The sequence below is a fragment of the Takifugu flavidus genome, chromosome 9 (assembly GCF_003711565.1).
Source record: "Takifugu flavidus isolate HTHZ2018 chromosome 9, ASM371156v2, whole genome shotgun sequence".
Classification (NCBI taxonomy): Eukaryota; Metazoa; Chordata; class Actinopteri; order Tetraodontiformes; family Tetraodontidae; genus Takifugu; species Takifugu flavidus.
Genome location: NC_079528.1, coordinates 504817 through 522429, shown reverse-complemented (window position 1 = coordinate 522429; position 17613 = coordinate 504817). Strand labels below are relative to the sequence as shown.

Sequence of the window (17613 nt, the reverse complement as noted above, 5' to 3'; positions counted from 1 at the left end):
TCGGTTATACTGCAGAGAGGGATGCATCCTTCCCAAATAGGCCTCCTTAGGTATAACCATTAGCTGTCAAAGCAAGCCAGTTACCTAGACCAGAACATTTAGCATTAACTTTAAAGAAAATAACGAAAACATCCAAGTATAATATAAACCAAAAGTTTATTTCTACCAATTTGCCCAAGACACTAGAGGAATGAGTGGTCAGTGAGAGACAGGGTACCCTCACACATTAACAGGCTTGCATTGAGTTGAATAACACTTGTAAAGCCACTTAAAATTGCAAACATGAGGAAAGAATCTCCTTAAAACCCAAAAGAAAAAAATGCTGGTTGTCTTTGTCTACTAGACTATTTGCTGACATTCAAAACTTGATTACTTTAAATCCCTTTAGCCTCAGCCCTCATCTGAGGCCATGAAACTTGCATCCAACACTCAGCACAGGAAAAAAAAATTAACTAAAGAGCTAGAAACACAAAAAGGAAAAAAGCAAAAGTTGTTTTTATTTCTGAGCTTTAAAAGCTCCTGCTCATCTGTAAATCCAGTAGACATGTAAAAATACAACCATACAATACATTAGATTCAAAAAGGTACCAAAAAGTACAGTAAAAATAACACTTCCATCACTGGAAATGTAAATGGACACAAAACAATATAAAATAAAAAGTGGAAAAGTGACAATTGCTTCCCCAGTTCCTCACTTGATCTGTACAAATGGAGCATGAGTCCAAATTTCTGCCAACTCCAAAGGAAAAGCCAGAGCCCATGTTCGCTGTGGTCAGACCTTTCTTATTTACTTTAGACCTTAGGAGAAAAACACGTTGCTTAACGTTACTGAAAATAAAATTTAAAAAAAAAAAAAAAGGGCATGCAATTGCACAAAGACAGACACGTGCATGAATGAATTTGGCAGGTCAGTGGATGGACAGACACTCGGGGGGGTTGGGGGAGGCACGACCAGCAGTTATTACACATCAATGTGAAATGTTACACAGTCCGTTTTCCTGTTTGAATCCACCACCCACTCGACCCTCATCAAGTCGTGTTTGCAGAGATGCACCTTTTTAGGATGGCTGAAAAGTGAAATGGATCCATCTGTAATGACCAGACCCTCACACCACGGTGGACTAAAACCCACTATAATGCTTGAATGGATTAAAGTGGATGGAGTTTTGGGTCAAAGGCACCAACGGTTACTACGTCGTCATACTACCACGGATGATGCAAAAATGCATACCTGCACTATGTGTGATCAGTATGGCTTGTAGCTATTCTGGTGGCCTCCACGTCTTGGAGTTTTCCCATAGCTTGTATTGCCCTGGTCTGGAGGACAAGAGAAAAAGGGACTGAGTTCTTCTGTACAACAAGGAGGACCAAGAAAATAAAGCTTCTCTCATTCGTTTTCGTTCCCTGGGGGCACTTATCGCTTACTGTAATCGTAGCCACCCCCATAGTTGTAATAAGAGTAGTCATAGTTTCCATAGTTATTATATCCATAGCCTTGCTGTCCATAGCCATAATTCTGGTTGTATGGCTGGTTCCAGTAGTTGTAACCTTGATTCCAGTTTTGGCCCTGGCCTAGAAAAGGTAGGTGGAATTTTCGTCACAACTCTTGAACGCACAACACACAAATATGCTGGTAAAATACATTTTAGAAAAGCGTTTACCTGCACGTCCCCTGCTGCGTCCTCCGTAGCCACGGTTACCATACTGCTGCTGCTGGTAGACCTCTTTGGGCTGGGCTATTTTAATTTCACACTGAAATGTCACAGAAATCATAATTCACTATTGTGATGACTTTAAATATACCAGTGGAACAGTGAATCAAGTCTGAATTAAAGACTCCGATTTGGCTGAACGCTCTAACCTTGCTCCCACCAACGGTGTGAAATTTGTTCTCCAGCGCCTTCTTGACACAGGCCTCTTCTTTATACGTGATGAATACAAATCCCCGTCTCTTTTCCGTCTTTGGATCTTGTGGAAGCTCAATGTTCTCAATCTGAACCGCAATGAAAAGATCATTTAGACCCAACATCATCCATTTCATTCTCCAAATAACAATCGTGCGATCAAACGCACCTCTCCAAATGCCTCAAAATACTCGTGGATGACTTCTTTCGAGGTGTCTGGGTTGAGGCCTCCGACAAAGACCTTCTTGACTGGCTCTTTCTTCATTGCCAAGGCCCTCTTGGGGTCGATCACTCTGCCATCGAGTTTGTGCTCTTTCTGTTCAAGAACCTTCGAAACAAATACAAAAAAACAACTCAATACTGCTGACCGTGCACACAAACAGATAGTTCATTTGGATATACTCACCTTCTCAACACTGGCTGGATCCTTAAATAGAATAAAGCCAAAGCCTCTTGACCTGCCAGTACCCTGGTCCATTTTGATGGTGCAGTCAGTCACCTCGCCGAATTTATTGAAGTAATCCTTAAGATCCTTTTTGCTTGTGTCCCAGCTGAGACCGCCAACAAACATTTTCCTAAAACAGGGGGGGATCCTGCGTTACTAGGAGGAACAGCAGGCCAGACTCCACCAGGCCCGGCCGTGCACGTCCATATTGTGGGCATCGGTGGACGCGCAGGACGCAGTTGCAAAGCTTCCCCGACACCAATTCCACAACGCATTCGATCGAACATCGCTGCGGGCCAAACAATCCGCCATTTACGCTATTTCCTACGCGTCAAACTTGGGAGATTAGATCGGCTTTAATCGCCCATCCCCCCACCGCTTTGCAAATGGCGCCAACAAAGACCGAATGAACAAAGAAGCACATCGACGCGGCGCGCAGATCCGCGTCATGGTGGCAACATTCTGCGTCCTAAAACTCACCCGGCATCCTCCTCGTCTTTGCTGGCGTCGATCTGTCCGCCGTCGGTGCCACCGTCCGCCCCGGGGTCGTCGCAGTTATCGAAGGCGCTGTCGTCGATCCCCTCCACGGTGCCACCAGCTCCGTTCTGATCGTCTTCAGCTTCGTGGCCGTTTTCCGACGTCTCCATGTACTGCTGTTCTATCTCTGCCATCTTGCGCTATTTCACCTAAACCCGAAAGGAGGGGAAAGGGAATTAGTGCGCGTTGGTTATGTAATCTCTCACGATAACTTCGCCATTTACGCTGCGCGAATGTATTCCTGACCCCACCATTTTGGCCGGGACCGAAGCCTCCATACGTTTACACACCGCGCTTATTTGCCACCGACGGCCAACTGTTCTCTGCTTATTAACGCCCGGCAGCTGCACGGCAGCACCGCAAGCGTGAAGTTTACGCCGGGCGAATGGAGCGATCAGAAAAAGGCGACCATCTGCATCAGCCCGATAACGCTAGCCCGGACTGGGCAAGTTACGTAATGCGAACGGTGCGTCTAACGGTTCCCCCGCTGAACGCGAGCTTAACTCACCCGGGCGTATGTTAAATAAGACCGCAAGCTAAAGCGCAACGCTGCGGTAATAAGGCGGTCTACGCGACAAAACATGGGGACGTTTTGTTAACGATAACTTACTGGTCACACAACCGGAGAGTACTCTTCAAGATGGATTCTCCCACACGACCAGAACTCGTGGTCGGCAGAGGGGGGAAAAGAAAAAAAAGGTTCGGTCGATGAGCCTCTTGATTGGTCAACGGCTGCTGTCACTCAACCCGCTGACCAATCACAGCCAGGCTGCTCTCCTTTTTTTTTTTTTACAGAAGCCGCTCACGTATTTTTTTTAATTCTTTTTTTTTTTTTTGCTTGTAATAAAAAGGTCTGTTTTCTACATGATCGGTGGACGTAGGGCGATTAAACAATGTTGGTGACAACTTCCGTCAAAAGAAAAGAAAAAAAACTCGGTTCAGCTTGAGTCATGCCATGGAAAAAAGATCCAATATAAGTGCTAGTGTTGACACCAGATCCGAAACATTGGAATAAATGCCATGCAGGCAGGCCTGTGTGTGTATATCCTGAGGTTCAAGGTCTAAACAGAGATAACCTTGGACCCAGCAACATGCGTGCATATCTATCAAAGCTTGTTGTGTATGTGAATATTTCTTCTGAGTGTTTCATTCCAAGAGGCAGAGAGAAACTGTAAAAATCTCATAAAAATGAAAACTAAAATTAAATGGTGTTTAATAAGATACCACACGGGCTGCATAACTCTGAACCAATTTTATTTTTAAGTTGACCATATATTATAAAATTAGCATGTCTAAAATTACATGCCATGATATTCTTACATGTTTTTTCTGTTTCATTCTGTTTCTTCTACTTTGGGCTCATTTGGATTGTTTTTGAGCAACCAGTCAGCAAGCCAAATCTAAAAAAAAAGGACAGAGAGTGAAGTAAATAATCAGATGAATAACATTAAAGCCGTGAATGTTTTAAAAATATGGAAAACTCACGCATGGATTGAAGGGCTTGTGCTTGCACACCTCAGTAAGTCCACGGAGCAAAGTTGGGTTTACGTACGTATTCAGGTATTCTTTAATTTCCAATCTCGAGGGGAGGGGCTCAATTAAAGCTACACAGAAAAAACAGGTTAAAAATATCAAATCCTGGGTACAAATCCTTTCTGTTACAGAAATGACTGCCTATGAGTCACTTACTGTTTGGAAACATAAATCTGATCTCCTTCACAGCCGCAGCCAAGGACTCACTACCATGGAGTGCATTTTGTAGCTCAGATGTGCCATATTTTGCTCTAAGGCTAGAAAAAAAACCCCAAAATATAAACAACTTATCTATTTTTAACTGATATAATTAAGATGTATCAATTGATCAATTGAGATGTAATTATAAATAATACAATTGTAATGTGTTGTCAAATCAATATATGTAAATATGCAAAGATTTACCTGTCTGGATGCGTCTTTTTGGCTATAACACTGTTGGCAGGTCCTATGAGGTGATTCCAGTGCGCTACAGCATCATCTCGGGCAAGAACCATGGCAATAACTGGACCAGAGCTCATGAAGGCAGTCAAACTGGGAAAGTGGGGTGTTCCATACTGGTCTGCATAAAAATCACTGCAATGCTCTGGACTTAGTTGGAGTTTCCTCTTCTGCCAGTGGAATCACACATACATTCATTAAAAGGTTTGTGAAGCCAATTTGAGGTTTGCATGTATTTGTTCAGATCTTTAAGATGAAAAGTAGTTGAAATCCTTTTGCGAGTATTTTACACATTTTTTACTTTAATCCAAACTAAATTAATCAAATGCAAATAGTACTGCATTATATCTGTATAAATTTACTCTAAAAATACCTTCATATAAATGATAATACACAATAATTAAGTATCTCCACAGCAGTAAACTGTTCAGTTATAATGACTAATATTTTCTTGACATTAAACCCTAATTTGGCCCTCTGCTGGATAACGAAGGACATATGTTATATGTTATTTTATTAATTTTGACACATGAATATTTTTGTCCTGCTGTGTTGCAGAGATAAAGGATCAAACTAATGCCAGCGGCCAACATCTCGTTTTTAAGGCATCTAAACATGAACTGACCTGCAGGATGGTGAAGCCCGAGTTCAGGATCTGGTCTTCGATCTGGTCAGCGACATGGACGACATCCGGTTTAACGAGTGCCAAAGTTTGTTGCACGTAAATACGAGGTGGTGGGGATCTAGACATGCTTCCAGCTGTTCACGACAACGTGAGCGAATCAACAGCCGATCGAGTTGATCAAACTGACCCGCGATGAGAGTCTGGTCGTCAGGCCTGGAACAAACAAACGTGTCCAGGCAACACCCTTCAAAATAAAATCCTGTTGAGTCATTTGGGGGGAGGATTTATACTTCATCATTCATTTAAAACACACTCATTAAATGTTGCTGTATTTTGCATTAAACTGTCAAAAATTTGGACAATAGTGCTTGTGAGATCTGGATGAGAGGCCCAACAAGTCAGGCCCTGCACCCCCCCACCAGGGCCCACCATACGTCAGAGTGACCAAAGCACCCACAGGGCCCCCGGGAGAGCCCTCAACACACTGCCTGCACAGTTTGGGGGGTGGGGGGTGGGGGATACTGGAGAACCTACTGGTCCACACTCATAATCACACCCGTTCACAAGACACTCACACTCGTATCCTCACAGCTCAATCATCCCCGACACACTCACACACATTTACAAGTGTCTTCCCAAGGTCTTACCTTTTATTTTGGTTTCTTTTCATCAATTACTGAGATGTAGACGGTAGTTGTGATTTAAATTACCATAGCTGTAACATAGTATGTTATTTTGAATCAAAGTCTTTTGGGCCTTCGAAAGATCAAAGACTCTCTTCTTTGATATTTAGTTGATGCCCATCTTCACTTTGCATAAGGTTTGGCATTAGTAGGAAAGCAGTTCCATGTGTCCTTGTTTGATATTCCCCAGATTATTCCTTTAGTTGTATATCAAATGTTTATTTCCCCCTTTACTATTGATTATTGGGTAAGAATCAGTAATCTGACTTGATCCTTGGTCAAACAGCAGCCAGGCTTTTCTTATATAATTTACCCTGGAGTTTTACATGAATTCAGCACAACAGTCTGGATTTATTCCTGACCAAAGCTGATGCAAGCAGGTCTTTTGAACAGAAATAGTAAAGACATGTTGACAGTGTACATTTTTCAGAGCCATGACACTTTAAACCTGTTCCAAAAGTAATGGTTTTAGAACCTAACATTAAAAGAACACCTTTACAAATGTATTAAACATTTGTTGAAGCGTGAAGTGTGCAGAAAACCAAATGACAGATGCATGAATAGGATGACAAAAGATGACATTTTACTTTGAAAATGGTTTTATTTAAATGTCATTCAAGGACTTCTTATCGAGTTCCAATGGTAACCTGCCACACTCGGATCAGGTTGTCAGTGTAGCCGGCAAACAGGGTCTGAAAAGAAAAGGAAGCGAATGAGCACAGATGGAATGGCAGCTTACCCAAGTGAAACGTTACATTTTAACGATGTGGGGCCCCTCATATTTGCAGGACTGTCACCAGTGGTCATCAGAGTTTAAAGTGAATGGGTATAATCACCGGGGTTCATCTCAGAGCATTAACTAGTGGCAAAGCTGAGGCGTACCTGTCCGTCAGCGGACCACGCCAGGCAGTTGCACTGTGGGGGTTCAGCCTTGCTGCTTGGGCTGATCACTTCTTGTCTCAGCTCATCCACAATGATCTTGCCCTCCAGATCCTGCAAAGATGTTAACAGCAGCAGTCAGTCAGAATCACTGAGAAGACTGATCACAGCTTTCTTTAATGTCTAGAGTTATTAAGCCTGGAGCTCAGAAACAGCCTCTGTTATCATCAAATAATACAGTTAGCATTCAAAGTTTCATCACTGCCACATTTGATGTTGCATATTGATCATATTCAAATGCAAAGACATGATGAATTGTGGCCTTTTACCCAGATCTTGATGCTGGGCCCAGTGGCAGCACACAACCAGTAACGGTTGGGGCTGAAGCAGAGGGCATTAATGGTGTCACCGCTGTCCAGGGTGTACAGGTGCTTGCCCTCATTCAGGTCCCACAGCATGGCCTGACCATCCTGCAAAGATATTGTTCAAACATTCAATTGAAGTCACTATAGCTCATTTGCGTTTACATATTGGTCAGTTCAATTGCCAAAAGGCACTCATTTACCTCTACAGGCAAAACCAGAGAGAAATGATCTACAATACAAAAATTAACACAAGATGCTGCAAATAACAGCTGTAGGGTGGCCCAAACAGGATCAGCTTAATGACTCAATTAAATCTGTAAAAATGTTGAATACCACTAAATATTGACCGAAGCATTACAGTAAAACCTGACCAATGCGTCAGTTACGACTGTTGAAACATTACCTCTGAGAACAAATAGCTCTGACCCACAATTAAAGGGTTTTATACCCTTGTAACAACAGATACTGGACAAAATTACCCCCCCCCCCAAATGTTTTTTGCAGGCATCTCTCAGAAACAGCCTCTGGTTTCTCATCAATGTTTCACAGACGCTTCAGATTCATCACTGATGAAACCTGCAAGGCCCAAAACTATGCGGTTGCCGTTTAAAATAAAGTTTAGCTCTTACCCTTCCACCAGATGCACACAGGGAGCCATCAGGAGACACAGTCACTGTGTTCAGGTAGCCGCTGTGACCAATGTGGTTGGTCTTCAGCTTGCAGTTGGCCAGGTTCCACACCTAAGGAGGGCAGGAAGTCCTCAGTGAAAACAATACTATCCGCTATTATTGTGATGCTGAGCTTTATGAGTTGTGCCCTCATCAGTAAATAACGCATCAGAGAAATGTCAGGTAATACATGCCAATACTTTTAAATCATTGGGCAAAATTCTGGAGACTATTACAGCTGTTTGTTAAACAGAATTAACGTACCTTCACAACCCTGTCCCAACCACAGGAGACAATGATGGGGTTGCTGCTGTTGGGAGAGAAGCGCACACAGGAAACCCACTCAGTGTGGCTGTCGTCCTGCAGAAAAAGGCACAAAGAATGCGTTGAGACGACACTTGCCTGCATCAGTAATCCATCTTAATATGGAGTTAAACATTGCATTGGTTGTTCAGTGATTGTGGGACTGCTGACAGCAGAGCGCAGCTCCACATTTACCTGGATGGTGTATTTGCAGACCCCAAGTGTGTTCCAGAGCTTGATGGTCTTGTCGCGAGAACCAGACACAATCTGACGGTTATCAGCAGAAAAGGCCACGCTCAAGACATCCTTGGAGTGTCCGACAAACCTCCGAGTTGTAATTCCACTGTGGGTTAAGATTAAATCAAACAGATCATTATACTAGCCGACTCCACAAAAGCCTGCCTAAAAATGAAAAGGCACCACTGAAGGATTTATTTATCCAGCTAGGTACTGTTCTAACTACAAGTCAACATCTCTGCTGGATTTGACCAAAGTTCTAGAAAGCAGCAATACAGCACCTAGCACAAAAAAAATGTGTATATTCTTTGTTTCTGGGGCCCCCTTTACATTTTCAACCATTCGTGCAGGGCCCCAACATTGTAAACTCCCCTTGCACTTACGTAGTAAGGTCCCACAGGCGCAGGGTGCCATCCCAAGCTCCAGACAGAGCAAACTGTCCATCTGAAGAGATGACAACATCGCTAACGAAGTGAGAGTGGCCTTTCAGGGAGCGCTGGGGGATGCCATAGTTGGTTTCATCCCTGGTCAGCTTCCACATGATGATAGACTTGTCTGTGGGGGGGAAGGATGTGTTCAATTATTTACCATTCTTTGACAGGTGTGGGATCTTTCTGACTACTATAAATAGGTCACATGCATATGTAAAAGTCTGCAAATATAGAACCATATATATCTTCACGTTAACACAGACGTATCTCGCCAACATTACGTGGTGCCCGTTCAACACGATTTCCTGATAGTGTTTGCTAGCTTAGCTAACTGGTGCTTGAGCTAATTAAGGTTACGATTGAGCAATGGAAAAGCTAGGGAAATATACGTAGCCTGAGTCGCTAAGGGAAACTATATTTATTTAATTTAACGCCCCGTTTACGACAGCAAGGCGTTTTATGTGGGAAACTAACGCAGTAAGCGGAGCAATCTTAGCCATGTTGGCAGAGCCGGTTGGGGAAACCTCACCTCGGGATGCCGACAGTATCATGTCGGGATACTGAGGCGTGGTGGCGATCTGGGTGACCCATCCACTGTGGCCCTTCAGGGTCCCCCTCAATGTCATCTGCTCAGTCATTTTTACAAGGTTCGGTGGTGCCTTTTAGAAGGATGGATGCGGATTTTCTGAGATCCGGAAAATCCTAAGACCTCATCGCAGCTAGGCACAGAGGAAAAGGAAGTGGAGACCCGGATGCGGAAACTAAATGGGGTGAGCGGCTTGCAAAGGATTCTGGGAAATGTGGACTTTATGTTTCTCAAGCGTCTCTACGGGAAAGAAGATGAATTTATAGAATGAATGATGGAAATCTTAACATACCCGTACATTTATAAACTATAATAATTCTCCAAAATATGTTTTTTGAATTGACACAACAGGTCTAATCAACATATTTGATCTTGAAAAATTGCAAAGTGTGCCTTTTCGCCCTAAACATTAAATGGTTTAGGGTTAAATGTGTGGACTCAGCAGTCTAGCAAATTTATTCCGGCATCTTGTCTTTCATTTCTTTTTTTACTACCTTAAATGGCAAACTTGTTTTCTTTTTTAAACATTCTGAGCCCTGTCAGAGCAGGGGCCAGCCTCTATTGTTTCCTAAAGTTCTTGAAGACAGCTCTTCCCGAGCACCTGCTCTCACTTATCTTTCTCCTACTATCTCTACTCACCTCCATTCTGTTTCTCTGGTTTAATTCCCTCTTCACCTTCTCCCCATAGCGCTGCACTGTTAGTTGGTGGCAGCACTAGTACTAGTTGGTTTAGTTTGGTAACTCGATTTGGACAAAATCATCTGCTAAACGAATAAAATGTAATGTAATTCAACTGCATCTTTTTTTCTTGCATGAAAAAAAACAATTGCTATAATTTAAAATAAGAAATGATCACAGGGAATTAGCAGACTGATTTTTGGTATTGTATTCAAGGCTGTAATTAGTAACCAACTTATATAGCCACAAAGTCTATTGTCTGGCCAGTGTTTGATGAAAAATTTGCTGACTGGAGAAGAATTTTTGATCGTTTAAATCTCTGATTTGTTACTTAATATTGAAAAGTCTATATTGTATATTCCTTATGATACATTGCACATCTGCATTCTATGCTTTTTAATGTGTACAAGCAACAGATCAACTTATTCTGGTCTGGATTTATGGTTGGAAGAAAGGTGAGCTGTGACAAAACCATAGTGATTTGTTTCAGTAGCTATAATTGTGTTTATTCTATATGAGACGACCACATGATCACACCTGAACACATTCGCTGGCGTCACATGGTTGATGTTTTTTAATGTAAAAAGCTTGTGTCTCATCGTAGACAGACGTCACACAGCATGTTATCAAACATACACGATTATGGTTTAATGGAACAAAAGAAAAACACATCAAACCAGAGAGTTTACATGGTAAGTTGACCAGATAATATAAAGTCCAGACATACAATTACAAAAATAGCTTAATTCTTTTACAACCATATAAACAACAAAAACATTCTCACGAAGTCAAGCTAATACTGTCATGGATGATTTGCTAAAATTCCTTATTAAGCCATTAAGCCTTAAAATGAAAACTGATAGAATCTGCAAAAGAAATAAATGTAGTTTAAAAACAGACAACCATCAGCTTCCAGTCAACTAATACTAAGAAATGTGCTTTGAAACAGTGGAAACATTCTTTCTACTTTCCATCCATCATTTATGTACGTAGTGATATTCAGAGCTGTTTGATTTTAACATCAGCATAATCAACTCTTGCTGTCTCTAATGTCTCGCAGTGCTGCAGGGAAGGTTCTTCTGCAGCACATTCCTCTAAAGTCAGGACATCCGTGCGTCTCGTAGAAGTGGAACTTGTCAACACTGTCAAACTATCCTCACGATAAGAGGGCAGAGGGGAGGTGTTTTGCTGTTTAAGACTCAGACGTCAGGGCTGTTGCAACATGAGCCAGTGTGCAGCTCAGATGCTCTGTTTTCTCACTAAAATAACAACTTGAGCCATCCAAAGGGCGACTCTCTCAACATAATTCCATGTGAACAGAACAAATTGATAAATCCTGCAGGCTTGCAGTGAGAAATAAATGATTAAACTGTAGTGCTGAAAGACACAAGGGTGTGTCTTTGGAGAGTTATGTATGCAAATGTAGAATGATCAGTGTTTATGCGCTGTTTATAACTCATATATGTACACAGGAGTTGGAAGCTGGTACATACATGTATTGAACAGGTTTTAAATTCTGTTTGACAAAAATATTACACGCACTGAGCGAGTTTTCATGATAACTGAAAGAGGGCACACACTCAAACGTTAAAATAACGGAACTATAAGTCAATGTTATGATGTTTATCTGAATAAAAGCTAGAACTGTCCCACCAGAAACAACGGCTGCATATACTTTACATTCTGTTTAAACAGTGGAGCTAAGTCTGTTAGTTCTTCAGTACAAATGACTAATGATCTCCTTAAAAAACAAATAAATCATTAAACAAACACATATTTAAGTCAGCAGCAAAATCAACTGTTGTCCGGAGTTACCGGCAACAAGGATTGAACATGTCTTCATCAGTGATTTAAGGATAGTGATTAATAACAATCAGTTACACTCAAAATGAAGAGGGGATTCTTCTGGCCGCCATTTAGCCGTTAACACTGGTTTTCAACAATACTGGAAATGGTTCCTTCAGAGCCGGCCTCAGAACGCCTTTCTATCCTACACACATGGTAATGCACCGGAATGCAAGGTGTAACAAACAAAAAACCCCAAAAATATAGCAAATTACAACATCACACAAGTCACCGCTGCAGGAAGATTCAGCCACAGAACGGTTCTGACTCTTCTTAGTGGTTCATTCAAAAGGAAGACCAATAAAACCTGTTTACTGTAAATGAAAATAATGAATATGTGGGTTTAACGGGGCCACGAGTCATGGAGGGTTGTCATGACGCTGAAGGACGCTGAGACTCGATGAAGAGTGATCATTCAGGCATTTTGAAGAAGAGACATGGTCACTGTGTCTGTGCAGTAAATCCTTCCATATGTGCCAATGACGTCAGTGATTCCCGGATGACTCGGACTTCCGATGGAGCTCCTGTGCTCCGTCCTCAGTCGCGGGGTCAATGTGGAGATCGCTTGGTTGCAGTCTGCAGTGTCGCCCCCCTCCTATGCTGTTTCCAGGACAGAGGCTGCGTGCATGAAGTGTGCACGAAGGCGGCTCACTCTGCCGCCCTCTGTTGGGCTCTGCAGCCGGCGCCTCTCACGCCTTCAGGGCTGAGACAGACGCTTGCGTTGGAGCTTCCGTCTCGTCATTTCCTCCTTTCAGAAAACAGACAGCAGAAGAGAAGACTGACCCACACAGATCCGTCCACCCGTCCGTCCAAACATCCATCCGAGACCGTCCCCAGGTTACAGTCAGGCACTGAGTGGAATGTTAGTAAGGCAGCAAGTCCATCCAAGCAGTCCCACATCAGGACTGTCCTTCAGAGTAGTCCACGTCTCTCTCTTCTTTTTAAAATCAAAGCCACAATGGAACTTTACAGTCTTAAAACAGTTTTCATGCTGGTGATTCAAAGACATCCTTTAAAAAAGCAAAAACGTCGTAAAAATATTCTATGAAAAATAGTGAGTAAGCTGTTGCATTTGAATCCAATATGTACCATATTAATTTGTACAGATTCCATGCTGCTGGTTAATCATCACTACGAAAAAAGAGGAGCAGAATGTCAATGATTAGTGGGACATCAAACTGCAATCCACACACAAGCACCAAAACCAGCAAATCCAGAAAATCTAAAGAGATCATTTCCAGTTCACACGCTGCAGAATACTCACAAAATGTCCCTGTTACAAATCAGAACCAGTGAGCAATAATGTGAGTGTGAGAGGGTGATCCAGAAGAGCGATGATGTTAAAGACACTCACCTTGTGCCAGCAGCCTGGTATGGGCAGCCCATCCTGACCCTGCAGAGGAACCAGCACAGGATTAACAAGCAGACCCTCGAATGTCCACACACACCTCTGCTTTCTTTTAAATTGCAAACCCACACCTCTGTTTCTTGCAGTGTGCTATTTTTCACAAGCTGTTTGTTTAATCAACTAAAAGATCATCTGCACCTCAAATGGCCCTGAAATGCTGAGGTGCATTTGTGAATGACTGTGTGTACTGGAACCAGTTTAATGGGGCCAATTAATTTTATTCATCCATAATAAAAGACAATAGATGACAGCACACAGTTAGAGGAGTGTGACAGATGGAAATAAAGTCAAGAGACAGAAGTGGTATTAGTGCACCAGATGGCGATGTGACAGAAGGAGAAAGGACGCAAAGATACTGTACCACAGGACAGGGGGCCTCTGGGCTGGAAGGATAAGGTGGAGGGGATGAAAGGTCTCCCTCCTCAGACACAACTTTGGTTTCAGCACATCCCTGCCAGCAAGAGCCAGTTATACAGTCAGGAAGAAAAGCCAGGAAAATGTGGAAAAGAGAGGAAGAGAGCAGGTGGCCACCACTCTGAGTGTGTGTGTGTGTGTGTGTGTGTGTGTGTGTGAGAGTCATACCACAGGACAAGGCTGGTCCAGGCCAGGAGGACCCTGCTCTCCCTTATGGCCCTTCAGCCCTCTCTTCCCCACAGCCCCTCTGTCGCCCTGAACACACACCGCCAAAATACGCCAACATTTAATTTACCTGAAAGATTTTTTACAATTTTTTTCCCCTCTAGGGTTTACGAACCTTATCTCCCTTTTCGCCTCTGTCCCCTCTCTCCCCCATCAGTCCAGGAAAGCCCTGGACAGGATCACATGTTAGAACAGGTTCTTTTACACTCGTACCTCATGGTTCGGCCTCGTCAGTGATAAACTCACGTCTAGTCCAGGCTCTCCTGTTCTGCCCTGGGAACAGAGTGGGACAAATATCAGATATGTCATGACTCACTCTGAAAAATAAAAGGTAAGGGGTTCTCATGCGTACCTTCTCTCCCTTTGCACCAGGAAGACCCACGAGCCCTGGAGACCCTGGTGACCCCTGGAAGCCTTGTAATCCCTGCAGAGTGAGGAGCTCAGCATCAATGTGACATTCAGGAGGGTCCTGTTCTTCCTATAAGGAGTCAGTGTCACTTACTTGTGGTCCTGGAGCCCCAGTTTCTCCCGTATCTCCTTTTACTCCATATCCAGGTTCACCCTGCAATAGAACACAAACCCATGAAGTAACAAATGTGTCCTTTCCTCCGTATCAGTACCAGGGCTGACACTCTTACCTTGGGGCCGGGTATTCCCTGCAACCCCTGGAATACATCATGCACCATCAGTACTGAAGCATCAACTTGAATAGATACAAGCAGCAGCAGAATAATGATGCTGTACTCACCATGGAGCCGGGGGACCCAGGAAGACCCGGTGGACCTGGTGGACCAGGCAAACCTGGCTGGGATATCATCTGGACCTAAATAGCATGTGTGTCAACAGCCTCCATCAGAATTTAAATACAGTTACTATGGCTGTTTAAAGGTGGGTGTATTAACAAATATTATAGTCTTTCAAGGTAGTTAAAAGAGCATAAATTTGAAGGACACTAACCAAGTTGTCATCGATTCTGCATTCACCCTTTTCCCCCTTCTGTCCATCCACACCCTGACCAACAGACAACATGAAACAGCTCCTTATTATACTTTTAATTTGTTGCATTGACAGGCGTGTTGCTGTTAATGACCAGGACTTACAGAGGGCCCAGACAGCCCCATCTCTCCCTTCTCTCCTCTCTCACCAGGGTGACCTCTTTCACCCATATCACCCTTAGGACCCTGCACACAGAGAATACGGTAAATACACATCACACACATTAAATCGGATTGTGATTCACTTGTTCAGGACCGATACCTTCTCCCCATCAACTCCTGCCGGCCCAGGTAAACCAAGTTCACCCTGCATGAAAACAAATGAAGTGAACAAATGTTCCATTGAAACAGTCATTTGGAGGCAAACGCAGCACTCTAACCTTTTCTCCTGGGTAGCCTACAGGCCCTGGGAGTCCAGGTGGTCCAGGTGGACCCTGCAGAGGGAGATTTTGTGAGATGCAATTGGGTGAGATGGAACTTTGAAACCTACAATCATAAAAAGCGGTCTGGCCACAGCGTGTGGACTCTGCATTCAACAGTGCATGCTTGTTGGGAGCAAATATAGGATAAGATTAAAGAACAAATGAATAAACAGACAAGCAAACAAACAAACAATCATTCACAGCAACCGCTGAATTACAAATATTTGATGCACTTGCATTTTATGACCACTTGGTGTCAGTGTTGAGCTTTAAACGCCGTCTTGTTTTCAAATCAATTCATTAACTGCAATTAAAGATTATTTTTAGTTTTAAAAAGTGATGCCAACGAGGAGGCATGTGCCATATTGGTAACCCACAGATCATTTTAAATCAGAGCTGTGTAAAAAAAGAGGGATCTCACAGAGTCCAACTACGATGTTTTAATCTGGGCCGACACAAAACAATACAACAATGTTGATATTTCACAATTGCAGCCTGACAGTAAACAGAGTTTGTTACTTCTTCCAATCACTCCCTTCCAGCTTGAAACAGTTTAATCTTATGGGGATCATGCTGAATGCGGTCTGTGCGAGACAATAACGTGGAATTCTTTTCCATTGTGCAAATTGTTTTGGTGCAGGAGAAAGAAAAACAGTGCTGAGAAATTTTAGGTGAACCCTGCGTTCTAACGAAGAACCGCCTATTATTTCCGACCCATGTGGTCCTCTGAGCTGGTTTATGAGTCACAGCTCCTTAAATCAAGTTTCTTTCTCTTCACAATGTCACACTTGTTGCTTCTTCCTCTGAAGTCTCAGCCATCTTGAAGTCATAAAAAATGGAACACTACGGTCCACCACTGGTCTCTTTTATTTTCCAAATCTAACCTTTCTTTGCCCTCCCAATGAAAAAGCCCAAAAGAACTCAAACACATTTTAATCATCTATTAGAGTGCAACTTAAAGGACTGAAGGCTTTTCAAAAGTCAAATAACGGTACGGTTATTTTAAAATCCGTTATTCCCCTCAAGTCAGTCAAGCTAGGTGGTCCATCAGCGCTCCTCTTTCTGTGGATGCTACTCTTGTTCAGGCCTTGCAAATGATTTGGTGCCAGCCGCTCCGTGCTGACAGGAAGGTTTTGATAAAGTTCAGCTTTTTCACTGTTGCACCAAAGTCAAGCTGCTGGGATTAGGTCCAGGGGGACCTCACACATGTGGCTTTTTAATCAAATACACAACCTGCTGTCAGGGTAGACATCTGCTAGTAGCATGTAGCAGCAGAGAATCAAAGGGTCCTGTGCATGAAGTGAGAGATGTGAAACTGAAAGTGTGCTGACTTTGGGGGGGTTCTACTCATTCTCACTGCATTCCAACAGTGTTCTCCCTGTGAGACGTGGAACCACAAGTCTCCCACGTATTCAGATCTGGCCTCTTTCGTGACGTCTAAGAGTTCTAAAGTCTGGAGCTGTGAATACAGAGCTGTGGGCAGGCGGGGGCAGGTGGGACGAACTCAGGTGATGCTTGTGTTTGAATGCACCGGCGTAGATGTTAGTGTTACGCCACACCACTAAGACCATGCACAAGCCCCAGATTACCGAAATAGTGATGGTGCTGATGGCCTGTCGAGAAGAAATGTGGATCAGTTTAGCTGATATTCATCCTTCTTCCCGTCACGCCTGAATGATCTGACACCCTAATGGATGCATGGCGGCGCACAGAGCACGACGGGGCCGTAAATCTGACATCGGTGGCTGACGCTCTAATCTCACTCACCCGGAAAGCATCTCGAAGTTCCCCATTGAAGTCAATGATGTCTGAGGAGCCTTTCTCACCAGGATAACCCTGAAACGGCGAGAAGGTTGTGAATGAGACGTTGCCTGAACTCTAGAGGGAGAACGCACACTGCTCTCCTGATGGTACCATTGGCCCTTGTTGTCCTTGCTCTCCTCTTTCTCCTCTGTCTCCCTGGGTGATTAATAGACATTTGACATTTTT

The 17613-nt window shown here is 43.3% G+C and overlaps 4 protein-coding genes and 1 long non-coding RNA gene across 10 annotated transcripts in view; 1 reads left to right on the top strand and 4 right to left on the bottom strand.

Annotated features, from left to right (window-relative positions):
* Positions 1-137: 137 nt before the first annotated feature.
* On the bottom strand, positions 138-3609 carry hnrnpaba (heterogeneous nuclear ribonucleoprotein A/Ba). 6 transcript variants are annotated; one of them, XM_057043369.1, is made up of 9 exons: positions 3497-3609; positions 2830-3035; positions 2311-2479; positions 2074-2232; positions 1862-1993; positions 1662-1752; positions 1426-1572; positions 1232-1317; positions 138-1067 (listed from the first exon to the last, which is right to left on the bottom strand). In XM_057043369.1, exons 2-8 carry the CDS (start codon positions 3018-3020, stop codon positions 1247-1249), a joined length of 960 nt encoding a protein of 319 aa, XP_056899349.1. In that variant the 5' UTR covers positions 3021-3035; positions 3497-3609; the 3' UTR covers positions 138-1067; positions 1232-1246. The 6 variants fall into 6 exon arrangements, with proteins under 6 accessions (XP_056899349.1, XP_056899344.1, XP_056899345.1 ...); XM_057043364.1 differs by having other exon boundaries at positions 138-798; XM_057043365.1 differs by having other exon boundaries at positions 138-1317.
* A 514-nt stretch (positions 3610-4123) lies between these two features.
* Positions 4124-5761, bottom strand: nme5 (NME/NM23 family member 5). Its single transcript, XM_057043371.1, has 5 exons — positions 5486-5761; positions 4825-5030; positions 4576-4676; positions 4372-4490; positions 4124-4286 (listed from the first exon to the last, which is right to left on the bottom strand). Exons 1-5 carry the CDS (start codon positions 5609-5611, stop codon positions 4221-4223), a joined length of 618 nt encoding a protein of 205 aa, XP_056899351.1. The 5' UTR covers positions 5612-5761; the 3' UTR covers positions 4124-4220.
* On the top strand, positions 4924-5755 carry LOC130531387 (uncharacterized). The gene is made up of 2 exons (XR_008952090.1): positions 4924-5064; positions 5419-5755. It is a non-coding gene; the product is annotated as an uncharacterized LOC130531387 (long non-coding RNA).
* Positions 5762-6749: 988 nt separating the features above from the next.
* rack1 (receptor for activated C kinase 1) lies at positions 6750-9822 on the bottom strand. The gene is made up of 8 exons (XM_057043370.1): positions 9581-9822; positions 9004-9175; positions 8579-8726; positions 8345-8440; positions 8042-8152; positions 7377-7517; positions 7051-7161; positions 6750-6860 (listed from the first exon to the last, which is right to left on the bottom strand). Exons 1-8 carry the CDS (start codon positions 9687-9689, stop codon positions 6795-6797), a joined length of 954 nt encoding a protein of 317 aa, XP_056899350.1. The 5' UTR covers positions 9690-9822; the 3' UTR covers positions 6750-6794.
* Positions 9823-10866: 1044 nt separating this feature from the next.
* col23a1a (collagen type XXIII alpha 1 chain a) overlaps positions 10867-17613 on the bottom strand; it is an 81407-nt gene continuing 74660 nt past the window's right edge. Inside the window, exons 16-32 of the mRNA XM_057043373.1 lie at positions 17539-17583; positions 17392-17460; positions 17214-17237; positions 15583-15636; positions 15465-15509; positions 15308-15388; positions 15165-15218; positions 14956-15030; positions 14846-14872; positions 14710-14769; positions 14560-14631; positions 14454-14480; positions 14323-14376; positions 14151-14237; positions 13930-14019; positions 13515-13553; positions 10867-13291 (exon numbers count right to left, since the gene is read on the bottom strand). Coding sequence (XP_056899353.1) covers positions 13289-13291; positions 13515-13553; positions 13930-14019; positions 14151-14237; positions 14323-14376; positions 14454-14480; positions 14560-14631; positions 14710-14769; positions 14846-14872; positions 14956-15030; positions 15165-15218; positions 15308-15388; positions 15465-15509; positions 15583-15636; positions 17214-17237; positions 17392-17460; positions 17539-17583 — 906 coding nt within the window. The 3' untranslated portion in view covers positions 10867-13288. The remainder of the gene's footprint in view (positions 13292-13514; positions 13554-13929; positions 14020-14150; positions 14238-14322; positions 14377-14453; positions 14481-14559; positions 14632-14709; positions 14770-14845; positions 14873-14955; positions 15031-15164; positions 15219-15307; positions 15389-15464; positions 15510-15582; positions 15637-17213; positions 17238-17391; positions 17461-17538; positions 17584-17613) is intronic.